At 47.6% G+C, this 14,603-nt stretch overlaps 1 protein-coding gene across 4 annotated transcripts in view; it reads left to right on the top strand.

The window, feature by feature from the left end:
- Positions 1 to 12,797, top strand: part of chrm2a (cholinergic receptor, muscarinic 2a) — a 113,552-nt gene extending 100,755 nt beyond the window's left edge. For all 4 annotated transcript variants that reach the window (XM_072485362.1, XM_072485361.1, XM_072485363.1 and 1 more), the window contains exon 2: positions 10,143 to 12,797. In XM_072485362.1, the coding sequence (XP_072341463.1) occupies positions 10,176 to 11,597 (1,422 nt within the window). In that variant the 5' untranslated portion in view covers positions 10,143 to 10,175 and the 3' untranslated portion in view covers positions 11,598 to 12,797. The remainder of the gene's footprint in view (positions 1 to 10,142) is intronic.
- Positions 12,798 to 14,603: the final 1,806 nt, after the last annotated feature.

A 14,603-nucleotide genomic window follows, 5' to 3' on the forward strand; every position in this document is an offset into this window, starting at 1 on the left:
GCGGGACTTCGGCCCATCCGGGCCGGAGAATCACCGGGGGGGGGGCATCAACCGGTGCGGTGCGATTCCCGCTCCCGCCGAATATCCAGTGGTGGAGAATTCGGCAACCGGCGGGGGCGGGATTCACGCCAGCCCCCGGCGATTCTCCGACCCGGCGGGGGGTCGGAGAATCTCGCCCCTGAAGTTTGAGAAATACAGCACTCACAGGCCTTCTGGAGAGAGATAGCTGTCACAGCAGGACAGTGATAACCGGTTTACATCTACCTTTCTGGAGTTAGCAGAGACTTGTCTCCGCGCTGCTAGAATCAAAACTGAAACCTTGGGACTCTGTAAAGCATTCCAGTGGGATAGGATCCAATCATCGCCACCTGGTACCGAGAAGAGCAGACCCTTGCGTCAATTCATTGACCACCAATCAGTCAATTAAACCGAGTGCCAACCCCATCTGTCTCTCTGCTGCTGACAAGTCTGGAACCCCTGTTTAAACCTTCAGAGACTAGTAGAATCTTCTGCCCGGTAACATCTGGATTCCCCTGCTTGAATTAAAGATACTGGCTGTTTGCCTTAAATAGACAGGTCCATGGATCAAAATAAGAATGGCAAAAAATAAAAGAAAGGGAAAATAAGGGAATACACAGTAACGACTGTTCCACCATCAATAGTGCTGATGTTGAGAACCTGCTTTCTTAGTGGTGAGGTTCTATAGTTAAGGAGGGTTAAGCTAATATCTTTGTTCTTTTTCATCAATTCTTTGATTGTTTGAACTCCTCTTTCTGCTTCTCTGTTCAACTGAGGCTATTAAAAGACAAACTAGTCACATGCATGAAACCACTTTCCTGTGCAAGGTGTGGAACATTTTGTTTACAAACTGAGAACCATTGCCCAACACCAGAAATCCTGGGGACCATGTGTCGTCCCCTCTGCGATGTAGCAAACGCCTCTGCGTGATGCTGTGCTGATTACTTGCTTTAAACTATCCGCAGTAAAAATCAATGATAATGACGAAAACGTGCCTTGAAACTCAAATTAATCCATTTTCAGGCGCTGCCACGGCCTTGAAAGAAGAGTGGAGGGTGCCAGTGAGTTTCTCTGCTATTGGCTGTTCACTGTGTATGTCAGGCAAATCGTGATTAACTGTTCAATGGAGGCGTTGATGTCTGGTCACCAGACTGGCGGCTGGGGTGACTAATCGGTCTTCAAATCTAACAAATTGTTGAGGATTAAAACGTTTTTTTCTGTTTGAAGTATTGGGGAAGTACTGGGTTGTTCGGAGTATAAACTGGCCATCCATTCTGGCAGTATTCGACTTTCTTCACCATCCTGTTGGCCTTGCTTCATCTCTTGTAACCTCTTTAAAATGTCTTGCAAGAGTTTGGTAACAAGCGAAGTCTTGGCTTCCACTTCCTCAATAAAATTTAAATCTTCCAACGTGACTCCTCCCGCTGGTATTCTTGACAATACATCGTTGTCGCCATCTGCCTGTTGAACATAATCAGTCATTGAATCATCTCATGAATCTCAGTCCAATGGGGAAATTTAGGTGACATTCTTGTGTTCCCTTTAGGTTAAGAAGGATAGCCAAACATTTGTTATTAATTCCAAACCTTAATCCCATAACACAATCCGAGAACATTTCACTAGGCCATGTGGCTGCTAATTCTTCTGAATGGTTGTAAGACTTCTTACTATATTTAATGGTTCTCTGTGTCCACAAGTGATCTTGAAGCACAATAAACTGGTCTGCTTTGTCTAACGTCATTGGGCCGTTAAATAGCCCTGCATCCAAATATGCAGATGATGCATCTCCTGGTCCAATTGTTGGCACGGGATCATGATGTATTTGGATTAATGGCGAATTTAGCAGATTTTTGATCTTGTTCAAAGCATTTTGCTGGGACACATTCCAGTACCACAGTTGACTTCACCTCAACAGCTGTCGCAATGACACATTCATTCCCATCAAGTTTGGTTGGAACTTGACGACTTGATTGACAATCCCAAAGAATCTTTGCAATTCTGTGATGTTTTTAGGCTGTGGGAATTCTCGATGGAACTTGCTTTTCTGCGTGTCAGCAATAATTCCTGAAGATTGCATAATGTGCCCAATGAATTTTGTCACACGGTTTGCAAAGTCACATGTATCGTTTCATTTCAAACTTCCTTCTTATAGAGATTTTGCAGACTGCTCTTACTCATGGTCATGGTCCTCCCTGAATGAACTGTATGAGAATATTGTCCATGTGGTACATTACTCCTTCCATGCCTTCCAGGGTCTGAGACACCGGGCGCGATTTAAGGTGCCAAAAATAGAGCCCCGTTTTGGGCGTGTTCAACGGGGGGGTTTCTCGGCGTCTTTGCCGATTTGTTTGGCCACGGTGGAGAATGCTCGGCCGAGGCAATACTTACATCATTTCCTGCACTGCCGAGCTCAGGGAGATGAGCAACGGACCCCTGGGGGGGGTCTCGAATGGCCTGGCAGGACCCCCAGATGCCGTTATGCCTGGTCCACCTTTGTGCAAACCAGTGCTAAACGATGCCCTGGCGAGGCCTTCCAGGCAAGCCACCAGGTCCCAGGCACCGGGAGAATCCGGTGCATGTGGCTAACGATGCCCTCTGTGTGTCCCCCTCAGGAAAAGTTCTTCCACCATCGCCGGGAGAGGGCCTAGACTGGCGATGGTGTGCCGGACCACAGAATCCTCACCATTTTCGAGGTGCAGGCCCTGAAGGTGATGGGGGTGGCCGAGGACAGAGCGGTCACCAACACGGAGGCTGCCGGACGACGCAGAAGTGAGGAATCACCGGGCTCCACCTGGAGGACCTGTCAAACCGGAGTTGTTGTTGCCTTATTGACTGACCCATCTCTCCCACTGACCACATGTCCATTCTCGCACTGGCCCATAGCGGGTGGCCCCTCTCCAGTCGCAAGCAACCGCTAACCCCTGCAGCCCGAATGGACTATGGGACAGACGCACCCCCCACCCCTAACATCTACATGGGTGCCCCTGGTCGATTGCGCTCGCCCATAAAATGCAAGCTTGGCACCTTTGCAGTGCCAATCTGGCATCCTGGCAGTGCCCATGCCATCTGTCAGTGCCACCTGGATACCTTGGCAGTTCCAGGCTGGCACCCGGGTGTCACTGCCAGGGTTCCCAGGTTGCCCCATCAGTGCCAGAGACCACCCTGCCCAATGGGCATTCAGCTAGGGGCCTCTAGGCCCCTGGGAGATCCCACGAATGCCGTTCCATTTGGTCTCCGTTTGTGGAGACCAGTATCAAGCGGCGCTCGCCCGTGGTCTCTGAGACAAACGGGATAGATCTCAACATCTCAAGTACCTGGGGAATCTGCACATTAAAGTGATCCTGCTGTCTCACTTTAATATGCAGATTTGGCAACGTCTCGCAAGATCGCGCTAGACCATTAGTATGCCGATGGCCGTTGGTTCACGGTGCTAACAGATCACAGGCCTTTGTTGGGGTTGTTTGAAGAGGACAGAGTCATTCCCCCCATTGTGTTGGCTGGGATTGCGCGATGGGCCCTCATTCTGGCGGTGTACGAGTATGTGGTGGATAAGCACCCCTCCGTGCAGATCACACACATGGACACCTTGAGAAGGGTCCCACTCCCGAACAGGCAGGTGGCACCCTGTAACACTGCCATGGGCATCGCTACCATGCACTTCATGGATATGTTGTCATGGCAGCCTCGATGTATGCGTGGAAGCAGCACGATCACCCACTCTCCAGGGTTCAACATATGGTTCTGTATGGGACCCAGCATGCAGCACCTCCCTGCGAGCTGGAGGCCTTTCCTGCTAATATCCCAGAATTCAGCATTGAAGACGGGATCCTCCACAAAGGGGAAGGCCCCACCCTGGCGGACATCCACAACGGACGCCCCGGGGGATGGAGGATGCAGATGCTTGCCCGCAATTCCATGTGGTGGTCGTTTATGGACGCAGATATCGAGTGGCTCGGCCAAAACTGTGGAATATGTCAGCAGCAGCAAACCCGGCCACCAGCAGCAAACCCTGCCACCAGCAGCAAACCCGGCCACCAGCAGGAAACCCTGCCACCAGCAGCAAACCCTCCCAGCAGGAAACCCTGCCAGCAGCAGCAAACCCTGCCAGCAGCAGCAAACCCGGCCAGCAGCAGCAAACCCTGCCACCAGCAGCAAACCCTGCCACCAGCAGCAAACCCTGCCACCAGCAGCAAACCCTGCCACCAGCAGCAAACCCTGCCACCAGCAGGAAACCCTGCCACCAGCAGTAAACCCTGCCAGCAGCAGCAAACCCTGCCAGCAGCAAACCCGGCCAGCAGCAGCAAACCCTGCCACCAGCAGCAAACCCTGCCACCAGCAGCAAACCCTGCCACCAGCAGCAAACCCTGCCACCAGCAGCAAACCCTGCCACCAGCAGCAAACCCTCCCAGCAGGAAACCCTGCCAGCAGCAGCAAACCCTGCCACCAGCAGCACACCCTGCCACCAGCAGCAAACCCTCCCAGCAGGAAACCCTGCCACCAGCAGCAAACCCTGCCACCAGCAGCAAACCCTGCCACCAGCAGCAAACCCTGCCAGCAGCAGCAAACCCTGCCACCAGCAGCAAACCCTGCCACCAGCAGCAAACCCTGCCACCAGCAGCAAACCCTGCCACCAGCAGAAACCCTCCCAGCAGCAAACCCTGCCAGCAGCAGCAAACCCTGCCACCAGCAGTAAACCCTGCCAGCAGCAGCAAACCCTGCCAGCAGCAAACCCTGCCAGCAGGAAACCCTGCCACCAGCAGAAACCCTGCCAGCAGCAGCAAACCCTGCCACCAGCAGCAAACCCTGCCACCAGCAGTAAACCCTGCCACCAGCAGCAAACCCTGCCAGCAGTAAACCCTGCCAGCAGCAGCAAACCCTGCCAGCAGCAAACCCGGCCAGCAGCAGCAAACCCTGCCACCAGCAGCAAACCCTGCCACCAGCAGCAAACCCTGCCACCAGCAGCAAACCCTGCCAGCAGCAGCAAACCCTGCCACCAGCAGCAAACCCTCCCAGCAGCAAACCCTGCCAGCAGCAGCAAACCCTGCCACCAGCAGCAAACCCTGCCACCAGCACCCTTCACCCTTCGCAATGGCCGGGTTGCCTATGGCTGCACCTCGACGGCGACTCTTTTCAGGGCGCAATGTTCCTTCTTATTGATGCGCACTCCAAGTGGCTGAATGTCCACCACACGCTGTCGACGATTTTTAAAGTGACAGTGGCAAAAATGCAGCCAGCACAGAGTGTGGGGCTTGCAGACGGATGAATGGTCACATCCGCCACATCATCCTGCTCGAATCACATGGCCGAGCGAGCGCTCCACACATCCAAACGTGGGATGTGCAACAGGTGGCGGGGTCTCTCCACTTGCATTTGGCTCCTTGTCTCTTCTGTTATCGGACCACGCCTCACGCTGCCTGATATGGACGGAAAATAGGTGGACAGGAAGGGATAGGACATGGCCCTGGAGGGGAAATGTTGGGCAGGAAGGGATAGGGCATGGCCCTGGAGGGGAAATGGTGGACAGGAAGGTATATGGCATGGCCTTGCAGGGTATGCGCCTCCTCCATGTTTGGCTCCGGGGGACAGGGTCCACATGCGGAATTTTGGCGATGATGCGAAGTCAGTCCTGAGTATTGTTGTTTCTCAGACAGGGCTGCTGTTTACATATGGGGCCAGGAATCAAACAGGCACCTGGACCATTTCCGCATCCACACATCCATATTGAAGAACACTTCACACTCAGGGCACTGCAAATATTGATGACACTGAGTAGATGATCACCATGTGGCTTCACTTGCTTGTGTCAGCTCTTCAATCTAGTTGGTCCAATTCCCTTCCTCTTTCTCCATAGCCCCGAAAATCTCCCCTTTCAAGTCCACAAACTTATATTAAAACAACCCCAGTCCTAGGGATTCTGGATTAATTGAAATGTTCAAGCCTAATGTCGGTGTATTTTTATCCGGTAAGCAGATCAAGGAGCATGGACCAAGAGCAGATCAATGAGGTTGAGATCAGCCATGATCGAATTGAAGAATGGGATCAGCTGGAAGGGATTCGATGGCCGATTTCTGTTCCTCCACTTGTCACATCGGTCAGGCCATGGTGTCTGCAGCGGCATGGTGGAGGAGCAGACACAGGGAAGGAGTCCTGACAGCTACAGGAAATAATTTATTAACCATTTTAAAGTAATCCAATAGATAATGGCAAAAGTGCAAGTTGCAGGAAGTGCAAAGAAATGAAACTAAAGTGTGGGATGTTGGCACTGAAATGCCAATTGATGGAAAGGTTTACTGGTGCGTGGCAGTGAGAGGTGCTACTTGTACGAGTGAATTATTCATTCTTTGGAAATGATGACAGAGGCCCCATGTTGCTAAGGCCTCAAAAGACTTTTAGTGAAACGCGAAATCCAGACAGAATGTCACTTTCTCAGTGTTCTGTAAAAAAACAGTTTGGATAGCTTCCCGGGAGCAAATTCCCAGCAAGATCAGAAACTGGAGAAAGTGCCGGAAATGCAGGCCGACAGAAACCATAGAAAGAAACCATAGTTTGATGTTAATGTGAAGGTGAAAGTCTTCCGTCATGTCATATGTGATTACACTGCTTTTCCACGTTCTCTGCTGTAATATCCCAACATTCTAGTCCTACCTGCCCTGGCAAGTTCTGCTCAATCAGTTGTAATAATGGCCAACCAGCTGTGGGGGGTGATGGGGGGGGGAGGTGGATGATGATGGGGGCGGTGAAAGAAAAAAGATTGACGCTTGACATATTCTGAATGATATGAGATCAGCAAATTGAGATCAGCAAAAGATGGCTCAGTGATGCCATGGTTCATTTGAATGTCAAAGTTGAAGGAAAAGATGGATAATGAGATTATAAACCTGAGTAAAGCCGTATTTCCAGCACGGAACCTCACTGGACAGCAGCGTAATTCAGCTGTGCTGCTCCTCTAATTTGTGTTGAGACAGTTTCCATGACTCTAATGAAATTATTTCTTCCCAGGACTTGCCATAAGGTTAGATAAGGTCTGCAGACTGCGATCCTTCTCAGTTAGGTGCATGAACTGCCTGTGAATTGTCTGCAGGAATAGTGCCAGAAGACTGGAGGATAGCAAATGTTGTCCCCTTGTTCAAGAAGGGGAGTAGAGACAACCCCAGTAACTATAGACCAGTGAGAGCCTTACTTCTGTTGTGGGCAAAGTCTTGGAAAGGATTAATACAGATAGGAATTATAATCATCAAGAAAGGAATAGTTTGATTAGGGATAGTCAACACGGTTTTGTGAAGGGTAGGTCGTGCCTCACAAAACTTATTGAGTTCTTTGAGAAGGTGACCAAACAGGTGGATGAGGGTAAAGCAGTTGATGTGGTGTATATGGATTTCAGTAATGCGTTTGATAAGGTTCCCCACGGTAGGCTACTGCAGAAAATACGGAGGCATGGGATTGAGGGTGATTTAGCAGTTTGGATCAGAAACTGGCTAGCTGTAAGAAGACAAAGGGTGGTGGTTGATGGGAAATGTTCAGACTGGAGTCCAGTTACTAGTGGTGTACCACAAGGATCTGTTTTGGGGCCACTGCTGTTTGCTATTTTTATAAATGACCTGGAGGAGGGCGCAGAAGGATGTGTGAGTAAGTTTGCGAATGACACTAAAGTCGGTGGAGTTGTGGACAGTGCGGAAGGATGTTGCAGGTTACAGAGGGACATAGATAAGCTGCAGAGCTGGGCTGAGTGGTGGCAAATGGAGTTTAATGCAGAAAAGTGTGAGGTGGTTCATTTTGGAAGGAGTAACAGGAATACAGAGTACTGGGCTAATGGTAAGATTCTTGGTAGTGTGGATGAGCAGAGAGATCTCGGTGTCCATGTACATAGATCCCTGAAAGTTGCCACCCAGGTTGATAGGGTTGTTAAGAAGGCGTGCGGTGTGTTAGCTTTTATTGGTAGAGGGTTTGAGTTTTGGAGCTATGAGATCATGTTGCAGCTGTACAAAACTCTGGTGTGGCCGCATTTGGAGTATTGCGTGCAATTCTGGTCACCGCATTATAGGAAGGATGTGGAAGCATTGGAAAGGGTGCAGAGGAGATTTACCAGAATGTTGCCTGGTATGGAGGGAAGATCTTATGAGGAAAGGCTGAGGGACTTGAAGCTGTTTTAGTTAGAGAGAAGAAGGTTAAGAGGTGACTTAATAGAGGCATACAAGATGATCAGAGAATTAGATAGGGTGGACAGTGAGAGCCTTTTTCCTCGGATGGTGATGTCTAGCACGAGGGGACATAGCTTTAAATTGAGGGGCGATAGATATAGGACAGATGTCAGAGGTAGGTAGAAGTCAGTAGGGGCGTGGAATGCCCTGCCTGCAACAGTAGTGGACTCGCCAACATTAAGGGCATTTAAATGGTCATTGGATAAACATATGGATGATAAGGGAATAGTGTAGATGGGCTTTCGAGTGGTTTCACAGGTCGGCGCAACATCGAGGGCCGAAGGGCCTGTACTGCGCTGTAATGTTCTATTGTTCTATTGATTGGCGGCAGCAGCTGTTGGTAGGGTCCCCGAGGCCACCCCCCCCCTCCCCCAACTGGACTGCGCCCTGTTAGTTCATCTGAAAAAGGGTCATTAGCAATTTCCACCCTTCGGTCTCTGCTGGTGATGTAGTTTCCTTCCTGGTCCTGAGCTCTATGTCCTGTTGGGCTTGGTTGTGATGCTGTGGGCTCACATCGCTTATAGGGTGAGTCGTTCTGTTAACCGTCTGTTGACCAGTGCAAAATTAATGCATTGTGGATATTTCCTCCTCAGTATTGGATGCTCCTGTTTCCTAAAACATTAAACTGCTTTTCTCTGAATATTTTTGTCCATTCCATTTTCTGATTTCTTTTCCTTTATGTATTTAATTCCGAACACAATTACAAAATATGGAAACAATGACATTATTTTCTCTTCCTGCTGTGTCTTACTCTGGTGTGCATATTAAAAATACTGCTTCAACCTTATATTATATTATGTAATGCTTATTCCCTTCATTTTTTATCCTCCAATTTCCCCTCTTTCTCAGTCATCTCCGTGCTACTATCTTCTTCCTCTCTGCCGCCTTTTCTTCCACTCTCCTCCTCTCCTGTTTTTTTTTCTCTCATTCTCTCTTACTCTCACATGTGCTATCTCCATTTTCAATCATTTTTTTTTGAATTCCCTTTCTGCATCTTTCCTTTCCAATGCTTGGATCAAGCAGACCATAGATTTGTACGCACAGATTAGATTAATATTGCGTATTCATTCTGGAGAAATTTAATAGGTGTAAAGTGAGCCATTTAATTTTCAACCATGCAGGTCATGGAGTAATTTTGTTTTTACAACACCAGCTCCAGCGAAGGCTGTTGTCAATTTAAATCTCATGAAAGATTTCCGAGTTTTGCTTGGAAATACCAGCATCAGGAAAATGATCCTCGTTTTTTGTATTTAACACGGCTCGCTTAAAAAAAAGAAAGCTATATAATTATAGAAGTGATACAATTAAAACTGGTGTGAGGCCTCCATTAATGTGACCGAATAATCATCTGAAATGCATGACATCGACATAAAGTGAGTCAAGCTCAGATTTCTCTCTCCCTCCCAGAGGTGAAGCTTGAAGCTGCTGCCTCACATCTGTCTCTCACTGAGAGCACATTGGACAGGATGATTGTTCTTTCTGTGATAGGGGCAATAACACTGGTGCATCTGTTCTCCTTGTAACACCTCCCTAGGTGATCTGGATTTCAATGTTTACATATCTTGAGACATGAACTTAATGGAACCAAAAGAGTGAACTTATCCGACCCTAAACAGCTGAATATTTGCAGCACACATCCCTGGACCAGCGAAACGAAACCCTGAGACACGTTTGCAATGTCACTCATCAACATCTTCATTCAGTTCGACACAAGTACTTAACTATTAATTCATAATTAATTGTGCAGTGAGTGACCTATGAGATGATTCCTAATTAAAACGGAATCCCTGTGGCAAAGATTTTGAGGTTTATGAGAACAGATGGCTTTGTCTGTTCTTGCTGGTCGAACTTCAATTAGTGACCAGTTGTCTTTTAACTTCAACATCTGAAATCTGTTTCCTAATCATTTTTCTTTTCTACATTTAGGCCTCGCCGGTGCTAAGTGTTCATCAGAGCGAAATGATGGCGAATTCAACAGAGACAAATGAGTCTCTCAGCAATCGAACCGATGAGTTTGACACCGAAAGAGGGAGTTCTTACAAAATGGTGGAAGTGATCTTCATTGTCATTGTGACAGGATCTTTAAGTCTGGTGACCATTACGGGAAACATTCTGGTCATGGTTTCTATAAAAGTAAACAGACATTTACAAACTATTAACAACTACTTTATTTTCAGCTTAGCATGTGCTGACTTGATTATTGGCGTCTTCTCGATGAATCTATACACCATTTACATTGTAATTGGCTACTGGCCGATGGGTCCAGTGGTGTGTGATTTATGGCTTTCTCTAGATTATGTTGTCAGTAATGCCTCGGTCATGAACCTCCTTATCATCAGCTTTGACCGTTACTTTTGCGTGACAAAGCCTCTGAGCTACCCTGTGAAGAGAACAACAAAGATGGCAGGGATGATGATAGCAGCTGCTTGGGTGCTGTCATTTATCTTGTGGGCCCCCGCCATTCTCTTCTGGCAGTTCATTGTTGGGGGGCGAACGGTTAGTGAGGGCGAGTGTTATGTACAGTTCTTCTCGAATCCAGCTGTCACTTTTGGCACTGCTATAGCTGCTTTCTATCTCCCCGTAATTATCATGACTGTTTTGTATGTGCACATATCTCGTGCCAGTAAGAGTCGAATCAAGAAAGATAAGAAGGAGCCTGAATCAAGCAAGTGCACTGTTTCTCCCAGTTTAGTGAAGGGTAAAATAATGAAACCAAACAACAACAACGTCTCCAATGCTCCTGACGATTTGCCACATGTCAAAATGCAAAATGGCAAAATAACTGGTGACTTGGCAATTGATAATTGTGGCCAAGGAGAGGAGAAGGAGCTATCCAATGAGTCAACGTCCCTCAGTGTAGTCCCCTCAAACCAGAAGGAGGAAGGAGCAATCCAAGAGAGCACACACGTCACCACTACACAAAGCCGTTTCAGGATGGAAAACTCTAAACTCTCGTGCATAAAGCTGGTTAGCAATTCTCAAAAGGTTGACTACTGTGGCACCACAATAGAAATAGTGCCAGGTAACAGCAAGAATGGGAGCGACAGAGAGATCAGAGCAGCTCATAAGATCATTAAAATGACCAAGACCCCCGCTAAGAAGAAGAAGGTAGCCGTAACCCGAGAGAAGAAGGTGACCAGGACCATCCTGGCTATTCTCCTGGCATTTATCATCACTTGGACGCCATACAATGTCATGGTGCTCATTAACACCTTCTGTTCAATCTGTGTCCCCAACACAGTCTGGACTATTGGATACTGGCTCTGTTACATCAACAGTACCATCAACCCAGCCTGCTATGCACTGTGTAACGCTACCTTCAAAAAAACCTTCAAGCATCTTCTCTTGTGTCAGTATAAGAACATTGGTGCGACAAGATAAAAACAGCTACAAGCACAACTTCTGGACATTTTATACATATTGATGAAGGTGACTTTCATAATACACATCTAAAAATATATGTGAGTAATATATTAATTGTGCCAGACTATGGGTCAAGTAAACATCCATTAACTGTAATATTGAAAGCACATTTGAATAATATCCAATGAATTGTAATATCTTATAAATGAAGGGTGTGCTGATTATTAGAATGTATTTGAGTGAACTGGAAGATGAATTTGCCCAAAACTTAAGCACCATAGAATACAATATAAGCATGTTTAGAGAGGAATGTTCACTTTTACAACATTACTCAATATAAAAACATTAATGAGTTATATGAGTGTGATATAACTTAGAAAGTTTCTTCAAATCCTGTAATGCACATGGTGCTTCGAGTGTCTGCCCCCTCGGTTACCATTTCAACAGTTCTTTTTTGAGTTGTTTAGATTCATTATTTTGAAAAATACATTTGAAGAAAGAGGGAAAAGTTCTATTTTAAACTGCAGACATGTCTCCTGGGTTCATGGTCATCTGGTCCTGCTGATGGCAATGCACCAAATTTGTTCTCTAAGATTTTCTGATTTTTTAATCAGCATTTAACCCTGTCTCATATAAATAACATCTTAACAGACTTGAGTTCAGTGTTCACTGGAAAACAATAACCTACCTTGTAGGTAAATTGGGCTTATTTAAAATCTATAGCATCGTGGCCATACTCCGCGAGTGCCACCGAGTCTCGTGGAAAGAAAATTAGTCAAACTCTGTTACAAATCTTAAACGCTTGTGAAATGTTATTGTGTCCCTCCAGCTATCAGGTCTGTTGCTAGCCTCAGTGTGTTTAGCTGAGTGAGTCAGTGCTGAACAGGGCCTCTTACCCTCTGACATTTGGATTACTCCCTGGTCGGAAAACAGGAGATGAGTTTGCTGTAAAATAGGATATAAAACAACAAAGAGGTTATATAGCAGCTGAAATGGAGGAAAACACCACAGAAGAGTAACTAGAAACAAAAAAGTGCCACACCCTGATCCTGTACAAGCATTGTCAAAGCAAAGTGCACTTTCTCAACCCAGAGGTAACGGTGTATGTGGATAACATGTGGCCATTTTCTGGCTGTTGGCTTTTAGTTCCTAGTGTTGATACTTCAATGATATGTAGTTTGGCTCAGGTTTGGTGCAAATAAAAGTATTTGATTACAACTCTCCAGAGAAATGAATATGATTTAATGCATTGATGGTGAGAACGAGAAGAGAGCAAAGGGTGGCTCTCCAGGGATCTGTGCACCTTTCCTGTTTTACTTTTGTGCCAAACAGGAATAAACAATTGTTGCAGTTCCCCCATGCGCTGTTTGAATGTTTACCATTGCCTATTCACAGTCACCCCTTTAAGAAACATTTCCCAATCAATCATAGCCAATTCAGGCCTCATATCATCGTAATTTCCTTATATTAAGATTCAGGACCCTAACCTCAGAATCAACTACTTCACTCTCCCACTTGATGAAAACCTCTATCATGTTATGATCACTCATCCCCAAGGGACCTCACACAACCAGATTGCCAATTATTCCTGGGGCGCGATTCAGCCACCACAATGTGCCAGGTGCAGTGGCTGAATCCCGTGAGAGCCTCAAATCGAGTCGCGAGGCACCCAACTTGGTCATGCTGGGCGTGATCCAAATCAGCATATTTAAATGAACCATTAAGCTCATTTAAATACCCAGACGCTGCTTTCATCCATTGCCCAGGACACGCCTCCGAGACCTTGACCAGGCGCCGTTCAGCACTGAATCCACAAGCATGGACGAGGCGTGATGGCATCTCGGGTGGGGGGGGGGGGAAATCTCACAGGCCATTAGAGACCCCCGCGTGGTCTCGGCAGGGTAGTACCCTGACACACCCTCTGACAACTGGGCTCATGGGCACTGCCAGCCTGGCACCTTGGTTAAGCTCAGCTGGCCGGGCCGCTGTTCTGTGAGGCACAGCGAGGCCAGCGAGGGTTCAATTCCCGTACCTGCTGAGGTTATTCGTGAAGGCCCCTGGAGTCTCATTTGCGGCCACAGAAACGCCTGTCTATTCCCCTTACAATTGAATCCCCTATAACTATCTCATTCCCACACTTTTTACTCCTCCCCTCTGCCGCCGTGCCATGAATTTGGCTGTTGCTATTTTCCCCTGAGAGGCCAGTCCCCTCAACAGTATCCAAAGCGGTATATCTGTTCTGCAGAATAGCCACAGGAGATTCCTGCACTACCTGCCTAGCCCTCTTGCTCTGCCTGCTGGTTACCGATTCTCCCCCTGCCTGTGGAATCCGAGCCTGCGGCGTGACCACCTCTCTCTACAAGTACTATCCACGATCATCACCGCCTTGTGGATGCTCCACAGTGACTCCAGCCATGGCTCCAGTTCCAAAATCCAGTTTCTGAAACGCAGGTTTCCAGGAGTTGCAGCTGGAGACATGTCCTGCACACATGCCGGCCCCGGGCACTGGAAATATTCCCGGCTCCCCCATGGAGCAAGAGGAGCACACCATGGCTTTGAGCTCACTTTCCTTGACTTACCCCTTCAAATTAAACCTTTGGAAGATGCTGGATATCAGATTATATTCAATTCTCTATCGCCCTTCTTTCCTGGCCCTCATTATTAGCGAATATAGCCCATAAAAACTATACACCACAAAATATCTTCTCAAACTGTAAGTGATAAAAGTAGTAATGACTTACCTGATCTAACCCACTACTTACCAATCAGCTCTCTCCCTTCTATCCCCTACTGCAGCAGCAGGCAAGGCCAGTCTCTCTTTCTCTGTTCCAAACTCCCAACACCCACATTCACTCTGGCTGTGACTCACACTGGATGGGAAGATGAATCAAATCGGTTCTCTCGTCCCCTCTCGGAGTTCATGAATCTCAGCAAAGTTCCGCTCCTGCCCCGACTGAGACTGAGCTCCGCTCCTGCCCCGACTGAAACTGAGCTCCGCTCCTGACCGGACTGAGACTGAGCTCC

This window comes from Scyliorhinus torazame, chromosome 19 (genome assembly GCF_047496885.1).
Source record: "Scyliorhinus torazame isolate Kashiwa2021f chromosome 19, sScyTor2.1, whole genome shotgun sequence".
Taxonomy (NCBI): domain Eukaryota; kingdom Metazoa; phylum Chordata; class Chondrichthyes; order Carcharhiniformes; family Scyliorhinidae; genus Scyliorhinus; species Scyliorhinus torazame.